This window comes from Macaca fascicularis, chromosome 4 (genome assembly GCF_037993035.2).
Source record: "Macaca fascicularis isolate 582-1 chromosome 4, T2T-MFA8v1.1".
NCBI lineage: Eukaryota > Metazoa > Chordata > Mammalia > Primates > Cercopithecidae > Macaca > Macaca fascicularis.
In genome coordinates this window covers 171411020-171431817 of record NC_088378.1, presented here as the reverse complement: position 1 = coordinate 171431817, position 20798 = coordinate 171411020, and the positions used below count along the sequence as shown (strand labels likewise).

Here is a 20798-nt window from a genome sequence, read left to right as displayed (position 1 = left end):
GCTCAATTGGAGTTTTATAAACCCCTGCCTAGAATCTCTTCTAAGTGTCCAAACAAGCAACATTGAATTAAACAGGGCCACGGCAAGCCTGCGGGCCCCTGGAATGGTCTCTCCTGGGCGTGGGAATGGAGGTTCCGGTGGTCAGAGGAGAGGGGGTGCCTGCCCATCAAGGTCAAGGCTAAAGGGAACGTGACTCTGTGAGATTTGTTGGAGGATGTGTGTGACAGTGGGTCTGGGAGTTGGGTTTGCAAGTGTTTGTGAGAATGTGTGACTGAGAGATGGCATGTTTGTGGAGTGTATGTGCACTTGTGAATGGATGTGCATGGATGTTTGTGTTCCAGCCGATGTGTGACACCGTGTGAGTATGTATCTGTGTGTGTGCCCGCCATCTCGCCCAGGCTCGGAGGCCCGGCCTCCCAGCAACCATGTGTTTCCAATTAGCAGCATCCCGCCTGGGAGCCCAGAGAGGCGGGTCCTGGGGCAGCTTCTGAGGAGCGGGTGGGCTAGCTCAGGCCCCCCAGTTCTGCTCCGTCGAGGGCGAGGCCGCCCGGCCAGCATGCTTTCACAGCGACTGGGCAGCCACACAAAGAGCCCTCTCTCCTGCGCCAGCCGTTGGAGACTCGGTCCTCCCCCAGATCATAAACCTGCCTGTGAAGACGTTCAGAAATAGTTTACCCGCACTCACACACACATGTGCAAAGGCTGGAATTCCATTTGCTGTAAAGTTTTATTTTATTTTGCTTGGAAGGGGAGTGAGGGGGAGAAGTGTCCTGACCTAATTTGTTCTAGGGCAAAATACTGTTAATTTCATGCAGAGGTATACACCTGTACACGAATCCCTGCTTGCTGCCTGCGGGTGTCCTGCACATTTGTGCGTCAGCCTACCTGTAGCTGTACACCATACACAGCTCAGCAGCACACACCTGTGGTCTCACCCAGGCCACCTACATGATGCACTCAACGAAACCAGATCTGAGCCTTAAACCTTTTTATTATAACTTCAGACTAACGCTGATGTTCAAGTGCATAAGCACAATGTCTGGCATGTATTAGGCACTTAACATAAATGGCTGAATGAATACATTAAGCTTAGATTTAAAAAGTGACCTAGTATTAATAAGAAGAGGGTGGAAATAAGCACTGTGTGAAAGATTCTAGACCACAAGGAAAGGCACAGGCTCAGAGACCTCTAGGTAACCCGGGGGCTTTGCCATGGAATGTTCCAACAGTATTTGCTTACCTTCAAGTTTCTTCTTCTGACCCCCTCTATGTCTCAAGACTTCTTTCCAGGTGGTGCGAGCCCTTGGGTTCTAATTATAGTCAGCAGAGCCCAGCCAGGGTGTGAATTCCTCCCTTCTGCGGGAACTAGGTTTCCAGAGTGACTTGTCACCAGGAGGGGAAAGAAATGTCCCAGGCGAAGACTAAGGAGGAGGCTCCCCAGAGCACCCCCGCCCCCTTAGCCTTGCAGGAGTCCTCCCACCAAGGGCTTTTTCTCAAAACAGGGCAAGGCCTGACCACAGCGATCTCATTCAAAGGCCTGGATTGTGGGGTTTTTGTTTGGGGACCCTTATAGCCGTGCTCATAACTTGGAGAAAACATCCACACCGACCCTGTAAATGCTAGTTCACAGAAAGACCATTTTTAATATGAAAAGAGAAAAACAATTTGAAGGCCCCACAATTTGTTGTCTAACAACATAATTTCAAGTAAAGTGAGTATGATTAAAACATCTTGATTTCACAAAGCCATTCAGAGGAGGCTTCGACAAAAGCGAAGCGGCCCAAACCCCGGAGGGTCACATCCCGGCTGCTACAAAACTCGGCGGGGCGGCCCGCTCCTGCGGCCGGGACAGCGCGGTGGCAGCAGGGGCCACAGGGACCCGCAGATTGGCACGCCCCTCCCCATCCCCACAGTGCGTCTGCACCGGCGACTCTGCGGGGATCGCAGCCGGAGGGCGGGCTGGCGGGCGGGCTCCGCGGCTGTGCTCAGGCATTGGGGTTTGTCCTCATGAGCTCCACGTCGGCGTGCACCATCTCCCTCACCAGCTCCTGCAACACAGGGGTGGGCGTGAGGGAGGAGCTTCTGCCACCCTCTCCTGGTGACACCCCACCCCGGGTGTCCGCCCCAGAGAGGCCTCCGCGTCCCTCATTCCAGCTCCCCTCACTTCTCCCGCACCCCGCCCTCCGGGCTTTGGGCATCGCAGGCGCCTCAGGCGCCCGACCCTGAGAGCTGCCGCCCTGCAGCCCGGGGCCCCGCAGCGGGCGGCGTGCGCCCTAAGAGATACTCACATCGAAAGCGACCCGGGGCTTCCAGTTCAGCTTCTGTTTCGCTTTGGTGCAGTCGCCCTGCAGAAAGTCCTAGGGAAGAAGAGGGGGAGACGAAGCAGGTGTGGGTCGGGGGGCAGCAGGTCCCGAGCCCCGGGAACCCCCACCGTTCCGCTCCCTCTGAGCGCACAAGGCTCCGGGGTTCCCTGCTGTCGGTCCCTGCTGCGCGCGTTCAGTTGCGGCTCTCGGCGCCGTAAATCACTAGGTCGCGGTTAAGAAGGTGCTGTGCGGGCCCGTGAGGACGGTGACAGCGATCCATCCCCAGCTCGTCCCAGCCACCTCCACCCCTCTTCTCCCCAACGAGTCCCTTGGACTCTTAATGCTTACTTTTTATTTTTTATTTTTTTTACATTAAGTTGTCAGGGACACTACTGTGAGAACTGTTTCGAATTACTGCACTTCTCCGGCTAGGAGGGATGTGAGTAAATCACCAGGCGCCCCTCCCAGTTGCCCGTGCCCCGCGCGCTCAGCTCCCGCTGCAGGGCTGGCCGCGCCAAGCGCCCATCCTACCCACAGCCAGCAGCCCCGCGGGGAAGGGACTTGGGGTGTGGGGCGCGAGGTCCCAGGACTCGTGGACCCCTCTGTCTCGGTGGGAGCGTGCGACCCTCTTTCTAAGGCGCCATGGATGTATCTTCCTGGGCGGTGGCTTTGGGCTTTTTGTACCCACAGTAAAGTCAGTTCACATCGCCTCCCGCACACACACGCGTTCATAAAACGAAACTGGAGTTTCACGAAGCAATACTTAGCCTTAGCGTCCAGGAACTCTATAGACGGTCTATTCTATTCTACCCCTATTCTACTCGGTTTGATTCTGTTCCTAAGAAAATGCTGATCTCGACCCACTTGTCCTTCCACGATCCAGCACGGAGCTGCAGCCAGCAGCTCTGCGGGACCCCGCACTGCCCGCCAGTGTCCCCTCTGGGAGGGCGTTCCTTCTCCCGCTTTCCCCAACTGCTCCACTGGAGGAAACGAGGGCATTTCATTTCCATCTACTTAAGAGGCGTCCTTGGAAGGAAGGCTGGCGAAAACAAAACCAGTGGAGAAGAAATTAATCCTGCTCTCAGCCCCTGCTCACCAATGTCTTTGTTACAGCTCTGTGAAGACTGATTTACCTGAAGATTGAGATGAGTTCAAGATGAATTACAAAATAGGAAACAAGGAAGAAAGGAAAGGAGGAAAGGAGAAAGAGGGGAAGGAAAGGAGGGAAGAAAGAAAAAAGACTTTGAGATACATAATTGTTAGAAGTGAGATAAATATTTAGCTTTTCCATACACAAATGTACTCATCAAATAACACATAAGATGTGATTCCTCGAAATAAACAGAATGCGAAGGCAGTACGACAATAGCTGATGTTTGTAGGAGAGAAATACTCGATCATTCTATTTCAGCTACATACAAATTAAAGAACAGCCTAAAAGGAGTTTCATCGTGTGAAAGTAACAGACAGTCAAGCTGCCACTGAAAGCCTTTCCTGCTTATTTTCTTCAGACTTCCCTGAAACTTGGCAGGCGGGGGAATTTGTTCTAGATTCATGACGGGAAAGGTCGGGAGGGCAGGGGCGGGACTGCTTTGCCCTGGGTTTGGAGCTCACCTTCTCTGCTAAGCCTTCTAGAGTAGAGGCTGTCTGGATCCTACTGAACGTCTGCACCCGCGGGCTTGAAATAGGGCTGCAGCAGAGTACACGGCGACTCTCCCTCTCGTTCTCATCATCCATCACGACTTTTTCAAACGCTTTGCACTTCGCAATACACTAAAGTACCAGTTTCCTCCCCAGAGTGTTAATAATACTAAAACAAGTTATTTCTGCTGGCCCTAAAAGTCCACATACAGATTCTTCAGGAAAAGTAGAATACAAAAATTAGTAATTAGCAATTTAACATAGCGCTACAAGGAAACAGCAATATAAGCAGAAAAACAAAGTAATTTATTTTTCTTTCCCCTCCCTAAATAAACTTGTATATATTTCTACAGGCTTCTATTTTGCTATAAGCGTCACACAAAGATACTCTTTCTTTTTCCCCAGGGGAAGCTGTGCAATGTGGAGTCATGCAGCCCATCCCTCCCCTCTCTCAATCCTATAGCAGCTAGATGGTGTGGAGAAGCATGGTTATTGTTTAATCACATCACACTGGCTGTAAATCAACCAGCACGGCATAGGATGCAATTCATGGCTGTGAACTTACAGTTAGCAAAACCCTAAAACCCGGTTTGGCTTCAAATAATCTTGGTAGGCTTGGGAAATGGAGCTTTGTATTGTAATTATGTTTCCTGTAGTTTTCTACAAGGAGCTCATAATATAAAAACAACCAGGGAACTACCATTAAGGAAAAAGAAAAATGGTTTTCAAAGGCTTAGAAACAGACATTGCTACCATACATTGTAAAAGTATTTCATTGAAACCAGAGACGAACCCAGTTAAACTTCTCAATTTAGTTTTGAGCCTAGCTCCAATACTGCAGTCTAGCTGCTTCCTTTAACCTTCTGCCAAGGCTCTGTCTCCCTGAAATTTAATTAGACCAAGAGACCTTGGGAAGAAAGAGGATGAGGTCCCCTTAGAACAAAACATCGGCTCTCCATGCCAGCTGCTCCTAGACTGACATCTGGACTGGGCAGTAAGCTTATGTTCCAATCAACTTTTAAGGAAAGATGACGAGCATCCCAGCTTGTTTTACACTTAACTGTTCCTGAAGGAATTTCTTATTTCTTCCCACTGGTGTCATTTATAGAAAAGATACAGTCAGTGGTTCATTCTGCATGGTTCTAGGCACAGGACACACCTAAAGGGTGGCACGGGGAGGGCCTGTGTGGGAGAGTGCACGTAGCTCTAGAAGGAGAGCAAGGATGTGGATTCCTTTCTTTAAATAAGGCTTCCTGTGGGCTGAGAAGAAATCAGGTGGTGGATGCTGTGTTCATACAACGGGTCCGAACTGCCATGCTCAGATACAGAACTGTGAGGAGTGAGAGGGGAGTGTGGGCCCTGATACGTGTTCCTTTAATCTTTACCTCCCTCTTAAAGATTTTTGAACTTCCACAAATCTCCTCCGCTAGGGTATAATCAGCTCCTCAGGACAAGAGAGAAGAGTGAGCTTATCTGCTGCGCTCTTTTCTTCTTTTTTGACAGTTCAGTTCCTTCATTATACATGTGCTTACAGCCTTAGTATGACAAAAGCTGAATTAAAGTGATGATTTTACGTACAGCTTCCAAAAAGGACTTCGTGCACTGGGTGGTCTGGAGCTTTTCTTGAAAAAAGAGAAAATAAAGCTTTGAGAAAAATGTAAAGTATTTCTATGTGAATATGACATTTCCTGAACTCTGGCTTCTGGTGTCTTCACTGTTTTCATTGCTATTCCTTAGGTGAACTATACGGTTTCAATATGTAATTTATAATTGTCAAATTCAATTAGGTTTCACTGAGCATTTTACAGCAGCAAAACAGCAGGAGCAATGTCTGGGTCCACATGGCCCTTCAGATTTCTGACTCACGGACCGTGTGCATTCATTTGACCTTCGGGAGCTGTCCTTTAGCTGTGCCATCCACACGTACTTCTACGGAGTTGCAAACAGCAGCATGGAGGAGGGCACGTTTGGCTGCAGCCATTTTTTAGGCTTTCCTGGCTTATGCTCTTGTTAAAGTGAACTGATAAAAAGCCAGACCAAATGCTGGAAAAGTCATTAAGCCCATTTCTGAGCCCACAGTAGTTAACGCAAAGTCCAGAAAAGGAGAGACCACAGTGTGCCATTATCTTCTACCCTAACTACAGGTCCCTTTCCTCAGATCTCTTCCATCTAGATAACATCGCAGCTTTAAAATCACACTGGTTAGTTTTCATTCCTTCCCCGGATGTTATTTTGATCATTCTTTAACACATTCATTCCCTTTGATACTCCCACCTCCATACCACTTTCTCTAAAACCACTGTGGGGAATGCTATTAAACAGATCGTATCACATAGGATGATTTTTTGAAGTTCACAGTCTCATTTCATTTTCTCCCCTTTTCACTGAGTTTGCTTTGGGAAAACTTTAATATTTAGTTCAAACTAGATGTCGGACGCTGCATTTCCTCAACAGGTCTGCTTATAAGACTTGCAAAGAACATGTTTAGGTGGAGAAATATTTTAAGAGTATGAGATCTTTTGGCAGACTATTGTTAAATTTCTAATGTACCTCTTGGAAGAAATTGACTCTTGAGTGCTATAAATAGGAGAAGATGTATGGACAGGGATGTTAATAAGGAAAGCCGAGACTGATGAAAGCCTTGGCGAAATGTCTTCAGGAATTTAAGATACAGAGCTGTGAGTGGCACTTAATATTCTTTTTTTCCCCCTTCTACTTTTCTTAGAAAAGCAAAATTGAGGAATAGCTTAGGTTCCAAGGGAATAAAAGAATGCCAATGAATTTGGTTCTTGATCCAACTTTCTGCCAGTGTAGAGTGAATAGGAAAGCTGGACTCTGGGGGTAATGTTTCTTTTTCAGAAAGACAGAGCTGCTAAACAACAACAAAAAGCCTCAGGAAAAAGCTCTCAAGCCGCACAGAGTATCCTAGTCAAGATTCCAGATAGTTGAGAATAAGACTGGGAAATAACAAAAAATGAATTCTGAAAGCTCCCCCAGAAAATCTGCAATATATGATATCTCTTCCTGGGTGTAGCTTGAAGCCTTCCACGCTCACGAATTTATCCTTTGGTTTAACCCTTCCCAAAGAGGGAGCGAATGTCCGGGCAGTAAGAAATGCTGTGCTGTTAACAGCGGTAATGAACATTCCCCCCTGTTCCCTTACTGCTGTCTATCCACACAAACTGAAGTGGACGTCAGACCTCTCCTTTAACGACAGGGGCGATAAGAGAGGAGAAGAAAACAGCAGGCAGTCCTGTCTGCTCAGGAAGCGGACTCGGTGGGACTGTCCATCAACAGAGGCTAACGGAATGCCGGCAGAGCTCAAACAATGCTCAGGCAGCCTCAGGGAAATGGAGTCAGTCAGCACTGGCCTGCGGAGGGTGCAGGCAGTGGAGAGGAAGTGGCAGAGGGAGCAGAACAGCTCGAGCAGGCCCTGCACCATGGCCTCGTCCGTGGCCACCCTTATGGAGGCCGCTGTGTGGCAATCAGCAATGGTGTAGACTTAGAATAACCACCACGGGGCACTCCCACCGTCACCACTGTCACCTCTGCTGGGAGCCTCCTTAGATGACTCAGGATGTGCGGTCCAGTCCTCCTGGATGGTGCCTAATGGGCACTTTAAAATCCTCTGAGCACCCCTCTTGCTGATCCCACTTTTCTGATGGGATCGCAGTTGGTAGATTTTGTCATTTGGGATCAGCAGCTGTTAAGCACTACTAAACAAATGGAAAGAAATGCATCCATCCATATGCATGCCCCAGATACCAGCGGCAAAGTCCGGCTAGCACAGTAGAGCTTTCGTGGAAAGTAAATGAGAACACGGCCTTCATTATGTGCCTGCTTGTCAATAAAGCAGAGGGTGTAAAAAAAATTACAGGTGTTCACTTCACGAAAGGAGAACTTAATGGCATGTGTAGTGCAACCTATATATAAATGGATCATTTTCATTTATATTTAAAAAAATATGGTTGACATAGTTGACGTAAAACAAGAACTGTAACTAGGCAAAAAAGGGCTCTATAAGCTACACAGACAACATAATTATTTAGGAGAAATACAGGATTTAAGCAAGTTAACTTCCTTTTAAACAAAGTTTTAAAAAATATTCTGGAGAAAGACCTTTGTAGCAGACATGCTTGAGATGTGTGGAGATGAGTGCGTCAGTCCTCTTTCCTCCGTGGGATGAACCGCATGTGGTCTATGCGGTTTATGCCACCCCAAAGCTTGTTCCTTTTCCCAGACCAGGTGGTTGCCCCGGCCGCGTCCCCCTGCCCATTGGCTGCCTGGCCTTTGACTGGGACAGAGGAGCACGCCCCCCACCTCCTGAGTGGGGCCCAGCCCAGGAACATGCCCGCTCTCTGCCCTGTCCAGCCCTGTGTGACTTTGAGGCCTTCCCTGTTCAGCCAGGCAGCAGTCTGAGCCAGCTGGAGAGGAAAGCACTTCTCAGAAGCTGCGCTGGGAAGCTTCCGGGGAGCTGCCTACTCACAGGTAGGTGTCTAACAGGTTTCTTTAAATGAAATAACCATATAAGACTTTGGGGATGTCATCTTGCATCATACATATTTACAAGGTGCTGTGTCTGTCTGTACCTGTTCTACATCTGTAATTGCAATCGTGGAATTAATTTTTTGTTAGCTTTATTTCTTGATCCCAGGTGCTTACAGTAGCATCAACCTGGGGAAAGCTAGATTAATTACTGTAACTAAAGTCCTCTTAGTTCCGGTTACTTCACTGATCTCCACTCTGACTAGCTGAGATGGGGAGTGGCTGACTCACAGCTGCAATGCAGGGGCCATTTAATGAAAAGGAGATAAGATTGTTAGTGACTTCAGCATTCCAGGCTTCAAAGCCAGCACCATCTTGGTTGGAAATTACTGGTTACTGTTAATAACTGGATCTAGGGTGTAAAGATTTATCCATGCTGGAACGAGGTGGCAGAACCCTGAGGACAGGAGATAAAGCACCTTTGACTGGACCGATTAGCGACTCTTGTGACATTGCTGGCAAGTGGCACCCTGGATACAAGAGGCCGCTGCACTCTTGACACTTAGGACTTTCTACCCTCAAAGCGCTTTATAGACATCAGCTAATTAAACCACAAAACAATCACATCCAAAATGCAACTTAGGAGATTTTGTATCTGTCGCAGGTGGCCTCTTTCCTAGAGATGAAAGTTCTGTCAAAAGCAAAGTATCTCGGAGGTAAAAGCTAAAGTAATTGTCATCTGGCTTATCTTTACCCTGCACCTTCTCATCTAGGAATGCCTACCTAGGCCACAGGGTATCCTGAGTTGCATAAGAGGAAGGTAATTTTCCTTAAGCTTGTTTCCTTCTAGTTCGTTAGGAAATCTACCCACCTCTTAGAAATGCCCCAATACCACCACCACCACTGCTTTGGACATTAGTACTACACAGTACAATATAGATGGGATTTTTTTCCTTTGTGGTTTTTCTCAATGTATACAGTATATTAAGTCCTCCAATTCAACACACCTCACTTCAATAATCCATCTCCCTCCCTCCCTCCCTCCCTCCCTCCCTCCCTTCCTTCCTCCCCTTCCTCCTTCTCCCCAATCCAAATATAAGTAACATATTAGGGTCATTCAAACAGGGTCTTTCAAACATATACCCATAGGTTCCTCCAAATATTCATTCCCTCAGCCACTTCTTAAGAAACTCAAGGCCTAGTCAAACACCTGACCACATCCAGATTCTTGCTTTCTGGCCATTCCTCTGGGGACTTTCATATTGGAGAACAGATGAAGACAATTACTATGATATTTGTTAGCAAGTTTTTGGAGAGGTATGGAGAGGAGATGAGCATGATGACGACTCTTTAGGTTTACCGTAATTCTGTTATCACCCATTTGGCCACCCATCATCACAGGAAGGCTAACGGGCTTTTGTCAGGTGTCTATACTACATGGTCACCTGGCACTTCTTCTTTATATCTTCATGAGAGGAACACAGTCCTATACTGAAATGCATCTGCAGAGGTATTTCAGCCAAGTACTTGAGAATGTCACAAAGTCATTTAGTGGTCAGGTTCTGCTGATTCCTAGTCCAGCAGTCGCAACACTCAATAGGACAAAACCCTCCATAGTATGTGTTGTAAGCAATACACTTCACACACATTAATTTGAGTGGCAAAGAGGTCTCCAAGTAATAGATGGTATCAACACACAGAAATATCAACTTAATGCTGGATGGAAACTGACACAGGAGTCCATATTGTATGATTTGCTGTATGTGAGGTCCTAGAACAGGCATCCATGGTTATAGAAACGAGACTGGAGGACGGGGGAGGAGTACTGACTGGGAAGGTTCACCAAGGAATTTTCTGGAGTGATGAAATGCTCCTTATATGAATAGGAGTGTTGGTTACACGAGTGCATGCATTTGTCAGAACTGATCAAACTGCAGTTCAACATTTGTGCATTTCACAGTATATAGATTTTATCTCAAAACAAAAATTTGATCAGGTGTGATAGCTCATGCCTGTAATCCCAGTGCTTTGAAAGGCTGGGGCAGGAGGATTGCTTGAGGCCAGAAGTTTGAGACCAGCCTGGGCAACATGGCAAGACCCTGTCTCTACAAAATAATTTTAAAAATTAGCTGGGTGTAGTGGCACTTGCCTGTGGTTCCAGCTACTTGGGAGGCTGAGGTTGGAGGATTGCTTGAGCCAAGCCGTTTAAAGCTGCACTGAGCTATGATTGAACCACTGTGCTCTAGCCTGGGTGACAGAATGAGACCTTGCCTCTAAAAGAAAAAAAATTCTTAGACACAACCAACATGGAGACATTGCTGGAGAGACCTGGAATCATAAAGTGGCTCAACCACTTAACTCTTTCTTAATACCTCTGAGATTCAGGTTTTAAATCTGTAAAATGGGGACAGCAATGCTTGCAAAGTTGTGTGAGAATTCAAAATTGCACAGGAAAAGCAGCTAGAACTATTTCTAATTCATCCTATACAGGCTTTCTATCAAGGCTATTATTTATCACTAAAATGTAGGAAAAATGATTCTTTTAATTTCTTGTAGTAACATCATGGATGAAGATATAATATTTTTAGGTGGGCTGTTTTAGTTTTTCTTTGATACTTACATGCAATTTTACCCTGCACCCCAACCCTTCCTCTAGTTTTAGATAATCATTTTCTGAACAGCTGTAACAGAATGCAGAAGATTTTGTACTCTGCTGTCCCTCAATTTCTGCAGACATTTCACAGGCTCTTGCTTGCTTGTTGCCACATATTTACTGCTTTAGGCCTTGGGGAAGCAAACATGGACCAGAGAAGGCTGTGGCTGTCGTGAAGTCCGTGTTCTAGCACAAGAGTATGCAGAGACGCGAGTTTCGGCCGATGGGAGCGTGAGGGAGCGAGTGCAGAGGGGGCTGGCTTGTTGGAGGGTGGGAGGGCACTCTACTGGCTGGGCGGGGAAGGCCTTCCTCAGAGGTGACTGGATCAGAGATCTGCACAATGTGCAGGGGCCGGTCACAGAAAGATCTGGGGTGTAAGGGTCTCTTGGGGACACTGCAGGTAAAAAGGCCTTAAGGGAACCTGGAGAGAAGGCTGCTGTGACTGGGCATGGAGAGAGGGGAGGGGAACCCATGACCACGAGGCTGGGAGGGACACAGAGGAAGGCACTGTTGGCCTCCCTGGTGGTTTCTGCCATGGAGCCCAGGCCCTTCCCAGCAAAGCCACATGGGTGCGAGGCTCTGCTGTGCAGTCACAGTGACTGTGCCTTGGAGCACCTACAGCCTGCAGGCTGTGGCTGGAGGTTGGAAAGCTGGCTTCCACTTCCTACTTCAACTTGATGGAGTTTACAAGTCTGACTTTCTGGTGCCAATTTTTGAAAGTATGGAACTGACTATAACTGACATTAGGTGTAAGTATTTTTAAGAAGGTGCATGAGTCGTCCTTGCCCTGCATGGCCCAACTCCCTCCTCCCCTGGAAAATCTGCCACTCTTTGATGTGCTTGGGCCACCTAACCTAAAAGCACCTGGCGACTCAGGTGCAGGCCACTGCAGCGGAGAGTCAGGACTGCACCCAGCTGGCCCTGAAAGACGTGGAGACTAGGGGTCACCAGAGGCCAGAGGCAGTAACCTGGCAATGCTACTCCAGCACCTGCTAGGGTGTGCTGTGAAAGGGCTGCCCCTCTTCTGGCCAAATGATGACACACTCAGCCTCTGAGGCCGACTGAGATGCTGCTGCCCCCTTCATTTCTTCCTGCCTGCAGTGAAGCTGTGGCCTTGAGCTCTCCTTGCTGGTTAAGGGCCTTCTCCTTTCCCAGTAGCTCTCAGGAGGATGAGGCACAGCACTGGAACTTGCCTGAGTTTTGAAAACATTTTTACGTTACTCTTGTGTGTATGTGTCTTTCTCTCTGTCTCTCTCTGGGTGTGTGTCTCTGTGTCCGTGTGCACTGTGTAAAAGTCCACCCATTTACAGTAAGAACCCACTCACTTTGAACTCCATCCTTTACTGGCCCAGCACATCGAATATGGAGTTTGGGCTTTGCTCGGAGCCACAGGGGGTTTTAAGTACTGGGGCATATGCTGTGATGGACGAGTTCAAAGATGCCTGCAGATGCTGCCTTGAGGGTGAGAAAGAGGGGCAAGAGCGGGGGAGAGACCAGCTAAGAGACTCCAGCCACAGATGTGGTGAGAGAAGATGGCGGCCTGGACACGAGGGGTCGGGTGGGGACATGGCGACGGAAAGGCGTGGGTGCACTTGAGATGATCTTGGAGAAAGAGCAGAAAAGGCCTCCCTGGGGTTGGAGATGGGGGTGAGGGAAAGGGGACTGACAGAGCTCCCAGGATGTTTGTCTGAATGAGAACCTTTTATTGCTTTCAAAGAAATTCCATGAATCAACAATGCCAGGAAAGAAGTTCTCCTAGTGGAGTCTGCGTGTGCCTCTCGCCACAGCCCTGCCAGCATTGCATGTCATCTCCTTTTTCAGGAAACCTCTCATTTCATGATGAGAGAACAGGGACTCTTCTAAAAGATTACTTCTAGAGCATCAGCTGAGATCTCTCATATCATTGCATGGAGCACGCCTTCTTGTTTTGATCCTGATTTGAAGCCAAAGCCTCTCTGCTGAGAAAGTCTGCTTAGCTCTAAGAAAGGAGCTCCATTTCACAGGTCCTGGCTAGGCTCCTGTGAAAGGGAGGCTGAGGGGAAACAGCTTGTCTTCTTCTGTGACCCTGGTCTACAGGACAGGCAAGGAAAGGGTTAAGGCAAGCTGTGTCCACTGCGCAACCAACATGGCCCACTTTCATCCTCCGGCTGCAGCAGGAGGAAGTCCGAGAGGGGGCCTTTCACATGACATCATAAAAGCCTGATTTATCGCCAGCCACCAAACATCGAGAAAATCATAACATCCTTTCAGGAAAATGCAGTGGAAAATAATCAGGCTGACTTTGATGGGAGCTTTGGTGGGGACTCCAAGTGCGACACTGTGTGGTGACCCTTGGCAGGTGCTTTGTTTGCCATTAGGGCCAGCCTCACAGACAAGTCTGAGGGTCTGTGATGTGCAAAGCCCACAGGGGAGTGTGGCCCTCAAGTCTGCAGGGCTTGGTTCATACTCTGCCAACTTGCCTAAAATGATACTTTGGTGGATGTGACAGCACTCTGGAAAAGATAGCTCTATCCAAATGTGAGAAATTACCGATTACAGCCTGTACATAACCCACAGCCCCTCCAGGGAAGCAGGGCCGGCCTCGGCACCTCCAACACTGTGTCTGTGACTTGCTCTTCTCTGCTCTCAGCTGGGGCTATCTTTAGGATACTACTGTTTGGTTAGAGCCCTTTCCTCACAAGGCACTTTTCCTACGTTGTATTTCCAGATTAACCTGCCACTGTGGCAGCCCTCCTCGTCACAAAGAGGACTAGGAGATGACAGAAAAGAGACACTCCAAAATGTCGGCAGAAATAGAAATAAAGGGATGAGATCCGCGTGCCACAAGTAATCTCTTCCAGGAATGTCTACATCTCTTCAGTGCTTCTCTTGCTCAGTAATTTGATAAAACCACCAGCAGGAACCTCTTCTTTGATGTGCACAACATGCTCTCCAAATAAACACAGGAAAGAGGGACAAGGGTGGCCTAGAGTGTGGGATAGTTCTAGAATTCTGGCCACATCAATTCTAAAAAGCCTGTTGGTGTAGAAAGTAGGCCTATCTTTGCAAAGTAATGCCTACTCTGAAGGTCTTGGGATTCCTGAGTTTGGAGAAGACAGACATTATAAAGATTGAGCCAGGGCTGACAAAGGGCTAGCCTGAGGTTGAAGGTTGGCAAAAATCAACACCTGGATTCAGTTCAAAGTTACTTTCACCTCATTTAACTGTTACACCAGCAAGTGTGCAGCATGAAGATTACTCACAAGATGATCAAAGACTCGTGTGAGAACACAGCCACCAACACCTCTCTGGCCATCCTGAAGGTGCCTGGAAAGTCGGTGCTGATGCGGCCCCCATGGAGGAACAGGCTCCCATGGAGGGATGAGCCCCCAGGCTGGAGAGCTCAGGGCCTAGACTGACACTATGAGCCTCGGGCTGGGGGCACTGGCTGCCACCCAGGCAGCCCTTATCATGCTGCGGTTATGTCCTTGCAAGTTTGATTCTTACACACACCAGCGGGCCCCGGAAGGTCTGCCCATGCCTCACCTGCCCAAGGTTCTGTGCGGGAATGGGAATGGCATGGAAGGCAGCAGGAAGGAGAGGTGAGGCCTAGGCCTGGCCCTGCAGCACAAGCTCTGAACCTAGGCTTGCCTCACCTGCACGTGGGGGAATGCCGGGACTGGAAGAACTCTAATGGCCTCTCTCCAAGCTACTGCTTGCCATTCTGCCAAGCCTGCTGGTGCTCGCATAACACCTTGAGACTGCTTCTGTGCCTTGGGGACCCCGCACTGTGCCTCCTAGCCTAGCACCAGGCATGGCTCCATGGCAGCTGTGGCAGCAGAGCAGTAGGACTCAAGTTGTCCCAGCTGGGCTCCATCTGGCTCGTTGTCTGCACTGAGTCTGAGTCAAGCCAGGTGTCTGGGGGAGCCGGGTGACTCAGCACATTGTCAGGTGGCAAGGGGTGGTGGAGAGGCCTCCCTTGGCCCTGGTCGCCCTGCACCTCTGCCCAGTAAGGCCTTTCCAGGCATCTTTCCAGGCCCAGGAGCCCCGCAGCTGGGCATGTGCTTCCCGGTCGGCCCCGCAGACGGCACCTGTGAGAAGGCAGGTGGCCTGGAGGGTGGAGGTCTGACTTGGTTCTGGTGTGCTGAACAAGGCCCCGAGGAAACTACTGATTCAAACTCTCCCCCGTGAAAGCACGGCTGGACTTTCGGGGAGCTGTCGCCGATGGCAAGTCAGGCTCTCTGGGTGCCTATGCTATCTCGTGGCTATAAAGTGGACACTCGTGGCACCTTATTGCCCTGGGTGGAGCACGTCACTGAGGCACTTGCATAACACATCAATAATGGCACAAGGGGGAAGCAGGTTCCCCAACACAAATCACAATCCAGTGGCCTGACCTGCTGCAGACTGTTGTGGGGACAGAGGCCTCTGTGCAGAAGGCTCACGAGTGGAGTTCCCTCTGCAGTGGGCCAGCGAGTCCCTGCACTTGTTGTTCAGGATGGGTTTTTCCCAGTTTAGGCAAAGGTTCTCTGAGGGCCCTTAGACCAGCAGCAACACGCCCCGGTCCTTTAGCCTTCTAACAGTCCTACGAGGCAGGCAACACCCCCCGGTCCTCTAGCCTTCTAACAGTCCTACAAGGCAGGCAACACCCCCCCGGTCCTTTAGCCTTCTAACAGTCCTACGAGGCAGGCAACACCCCCCGGTCCTCTAGCCTTCTAACAGTCCTACGAGGCAGGCAACACCCCCCGGTCCTTTAGCCTTCTAACAGTCCTACGAGGCAGGCAACACCCTCCGGTCCTCTAGCCTTCTAACAGTCCTACGAGGCAGGCAACACCCCCCGGTCCTTTAGCCTTCTAACAGTCCTACGAGGCAGGCAAGGAAACGGCGGTGCTGGGAAGTAGGTAACTTGCCCTGGGCCACTCGAGGTGGATCTTGGATTCAAACCCAGTCTTCTCTGACTCCAAAGACTAGGTTACTAGCCCATTAACCTACACCACCTCCCCTGGGTGTCTTCTCTCTTTAGTTATGTGGTAACAATAAACACAAAGCCACGCGTTCACCACCACGTAGAGGCTGAGGTGTGTAAAGAAAGAATCTGCCAACAACACGGACAGAGAATATGCTTCTGAGCTCCAGAGGTCCGGGTTAGATCAGAGCAGAGACAGGAACGGAACCTGAGAGTTAGAAACAAAGGTGGGGGCATGAGCGACACCAGACAGAAACGGGCATGGGTCTGTCTCTTCATGTCAAAGTCCCACATTAAAACAGCCTGATGCAGCCCTGGGTTTAGAGCAAAACAAAAATTCCACTGTTTCTCTCCAGCTGGAGATGAAAGGTTTCACAGAGGGAACCCTGGCTGAAGAAAAAGCATCATTGATTCGGTTAATTAATGTAGCTTTCTCGAAAACACAATCAGCTCCTGGAGTGCCATCAGGATGGTCGTGATCCTGAACTTTATAAGTAGCTTAAACACGGGCCAGTGGCTCTGTACCCATGGATGGATTCTATGCCCCAGCCCCCAACCCCCGACACTATGAGGCTGTGAGACTCCCAGAAGACTTCTCAGGCAGGACTGGGCTTTGGGGGGCATTATTCAAGGAAGTATTGCTTTTGAGGATGGCAAGGAACACTCAGAGCCACCTGACATGGGGACTCTGGGGTTTGGGATACTTCCAAGGGACCTTTGCTTGGTATCTGTCCTCTTTAGAGCCCTCTTTTCTACGAGAGGAACCCAACTCACAGAATTAGAAAGAACTCCCGGGGTCTATTTCATACCACCACCATGACTACTAACAAATATTCCTTAGGGTGTGGAGAGTGAGGGGACCCTGTCAACGGGACCTGCATGAGTAGAGTGAGTCTGGAGCTACACGAAGACTTTATCTACAACTACTTAGCTCATGAGTCTGGATAGTGAGAGTTCAGAAAGAGACGCCCTGAACTCTTCTTATTCCACCCTGGTCAACATTATTCATTCATGCAGTCAGCCCAGAAGCTCAAGGTCAGTGATGGAGACTGACACAGATGGTGATCTCCGACAGGTACCTGTGCCTAGGGTAGGCAACAAGGGCAGGCTAGCAGAGAAGGAGGTGGGTACCTGTGGACATGCGGAGACGGCCAGGCTTGAAGAGGAGCAGGAGCGGAGGAGAGAGGGCTTGGTGGCGGCCTCGACAACACGCCATGTTAAGGATGCCACTGAGACACTTGCAGAAACAGATACTGGGTGACGTGCCTAGCATTCTCCCACTGGGGGAAGTGCTAGGATTAAGCTACCTTCACAGTGGGACACAGGAGGGGCTCACAGGCCAGTGAAGTGAGGGCTCTTGGGAAATACTTCCCAGAGAAGATTTTCCCTGAGCTGGCTTGTGAGGAATGAGCAGAAGGTAGGAAGGCAAAGTGCAAGGCTAACAGTCCAGATGCAGACGGCTGTTCAAGGACCCAGTGGTGTTAGAGAACCTCCCAGGAACCGCCGCGTTTGGTATGGCTGGGGGCCAAGTGGAACTCTCTTGTTTGCTGAATGTGGACTCCCAGGTGCAAAGCAGTCATCACCAGGTGAGCATGAGCTTTGGAGTCAGATCCCAGTGAGGCTGGGCACGGTGGCTCATGCCTGTAATCTCAGCACTTGGGAGGCCAAGGCAGGTGGATCGCTTGAGCTCACAAGTTCGAGATTAGCCTGGGCAACATGGCGAAACCCCATCTCCACAAAAACTAGCTGGGTGTGGTGGTGCATGTCTTTAGCCTCAGCTACTTGGGAAGCTGAGGTAGGAGGATGGCTTGAGTCCGGGAGACGGATGTTGCAGTGAGCCAAGATCATACCACTGCACTCCAGACTGGGTGATAGAGCCAGACCTTGTCTCAAAACAAAACAAAACAGAACAAAACAAAATGAAAACACAGATCCAAGCTGAATTCCAGTTCTGCCACTTAATTCCTGGATGCCCTGAACCTCACTGGGCTTAGGTTCCACTATGTATAAGCCTGTTGAATGATATCTACCAATACTAAAGATCAGAGATAAAATCAGGCCTGATGTTGGATAAGTGCCCAACAGACAGCAGCTCCTGCCAGTGCACAGTCAGTGATGGCTCTACTGGGGCCCAGGGAATGCAGTTAGACCCTTGAAGGATGTACCAGTCCATGGCGCCAGCTCTGCAGCACTGTTGCCCAAGGCTCCCCCACATCACTCTTCAATTCTAGCAATCTGCAGCCCTCCTCATGCAGTTGGTTCCCAACAGCCTGGGATATGCTTCCTCCTCTTCATTTACTGAAACTGTGCCCATGGAGAAGCACATGGGATTTAGGGTCACAGAGACTTAGGTTGACACTAGATTCACCACTTTTGAGGTAGCTTGGTGTCCTCATCCTCATGCATGCCACCCCTGCAGGTGTGTTAAGCACCTGTCACAGGGTAAGGCCTTCCACGTATGCTGGCTCTCCTCCTGCCTCAGGTCCCTCTTTAAGTGTTGGCCACTCCCCAGCCTTGCGCCTCCCTGACCTACCCCTCTGCTGAGCGGCTCTCTGAGGCCATCCCACGCCCGTGGAACGTGTGGGATGTGGCTCTGCCTTCTAGGTGCCCGTTTTGGAGACAATCCATTTCTTACAAATGGCAGGGCAGGCTGCCTCACGTGTGGCTCCAGAGCACGTGGAATGTGCCCTTGCGTCCCCACAGTGCTGCCCAGGGCTGCCGACACCGCAGCCAACCAGACGCATGGGGAGCTCAGTTCTACTGTGGGGCACTGCCAGTAAACAGGCAAGCAAGGAAACAACCAGGTGGTTACCAGGCCTCTGATAAGAATAAAATTGGGTAATGGGGGGTCACGAATGCCAACAAGGCGCTCTTTAGGCAGAGTTATGATTGACAGTGGGGGCTGCCCCAGGAAAATCTCGAGGTGGAGGGAGCAGGCTGGGCTAGGGCCCCGAAGGGCCGGCTGGTCAGACACCCTGAAGTCCAGAGTGGCCCTCTGGGGCTGGGGTCAGGGAAGCTGTTACAGGTGGCGGTGGCTCCACAGCCACGATACTTATTTCTGGCGTCCTCAGGAAAGATTCCTGTATGTATTTCTTCCTCTGGGTGCTCATCAGACCCTCTGCCTGAAGGTGGTCTTAGGAGTCCCCTTGGGGAAAGTTGGGTGGCCACCCAAATGCTGGAGATTGGATTGGACTCATTTTGGGACATCCTGACACATGCTGTCTCTGTCATTCAGGGGCTGCTGGGGCTCACTGAGGTCCTCATCCATTCCTGTGCAGCCTGGAGTTCCTGGATGTAATTCAGGGGCTAGTCTTATGTTCCTCAGGACAATCTATGTCACTGTCACCATGTTAGTGAAGATAAATGGACAGAAATATGCCCTGCCAGCTGGTGGCACTCAGAAAGTGCCATGGAGCAACACAGCCTGCGTCTCCGAATGGACACAAGAAAAGCTTTATCTTCTTCCTGTCAAAGGAGGAAATACCTTGGGGAAGGTCAGGGTGCTGTGTGCCCGGCAAGTGCCTGCCTGACCCCAGCCTGTGGCAGAACCTGAAGGGCCACTGCGATCTTTATCAGGTGACTCAGTGCTTAGCACTGGGGAAGGGCGGAGCATGGAGCAGGCACAGAAGGTGCCGTGGAGAGGCCCCGAGCAGCCCAGGCAGGAGTGCTCCATTCTGCTGCTCAGGCCATTACCTCCAGCAGTCAGGCGCGCACAGCTCATGTCTCTCAGATGATTTCTCTCTCTCTCTCTTCTATCCCTCTTCTCTCTCCCTTTCCTTCTGCAGGATTTAATTAATTGAAAGTCAGGTTTTTAAATACTGGTCAGCCTCCTGTTGGATATTTGTGGTCTGCCCTGGTGCTCCCCCATGCATCTCTCTGACTTACCTTCATGAAAGGTGAAACGGAAATACCCCAACAATTCAGCACACTTCTTTTTTCCCAAACAGTGGAAGCACACTAGAAAGTTCCTCAGAACCCCGAAGGGCCTCATTTCACCTGCTCCTTCAGGATGTCCCTGTCCTTTCCTACTGGCCCTGGCTCAGAAAGTTCATCCTGCCTAGCATGCTCCTTTTCATCCTGTTCTCGCTCACTTGGAACCCTGCTCTTCAGAAACTGAGGGGACAGCAGCAAGCTTCAATTACCTTGAAATTTGGGCAGTTTCCACTTATTTAATTTTTTTTTTTTTGACGGAGTCTCACTCTATCGCCCAGGTTGGAGTGCAGTGGAGTAATCTTGGCTCACTGCAACCTCCACCTCCCAGGTTCAAGCGATTTTCCTGCCTCAGCTTCCTGAGTAGCTGGGACTACAGGCACGCGCTACCACGCCTGGCTAATTTTTTTGTGTTTTTAGTAGAGATGGGGTTTCACCATGCTGGTCAGGCTGGTCTCGAACTCCTGACCTCAAATGATCTGCCCACCTCGGCCTCCCAAAATGCTGGGATTTTAGGCGTGAGTCACCACACCTGACCAGTTTCCATCTTTAAACCTACCCCAAAGGCATCAGTTCTATAACTGTTGCTCAGATTTGTCTGAACATTTTGGTTTTGTCAGGGAGAAAATAAATTTATCCTTCAAAATCTCCACCTTCCCCCTAAGGGGAAGGTCAACCTGGTCTTTGTCCCCTAGGTTGGAGAACAGGGTTCCATGGTGACCATCGTCCCGAGTCCTTACGCATAACAGACGTGGGGTAATATTTTGACTCTATAAATCCTGCCTTCATGATGGCTTCTTGTGTCTTTGTGAACAGCAGAGGTGGGCAGCTGTGCTGGTCC

At 49.7% G+C, this 20798-nt stretch overlaps 1 protein-coding gene across 3 annotated transcripts in view; it reads right to left on the bottom strand.

The window, feature by feature from the left end:
* Positions 1–1617: 1617 nt before the first annotated feature.
* The window catches only part of GMDS (GDP-mannose 4,6-dehydratase), a 632819-nt gene continuing 613638 nt past the window's right edge, over positions 1618–20798 (bottom strand). For all 3 annotated transcript variants that reach the window (XM_045389917.2, XM_045389918.2, XM_074038941.1), the window contains 2 exons: positions 2289–2357; positions 1618–2048 (listed from right to left, as the gene is read on the bottom strand). In XM_045389917.2, coding sequence (XP_045245852.1) covers positions 1986–2048; positions 2289–2357 — 132 coding nt within the window. In that variant the 3' untranslated portion in view covers positions 1618–1985. The remainder of the gene's footprint in view (positions 2049–2288; positions 2358–20798) is intronic.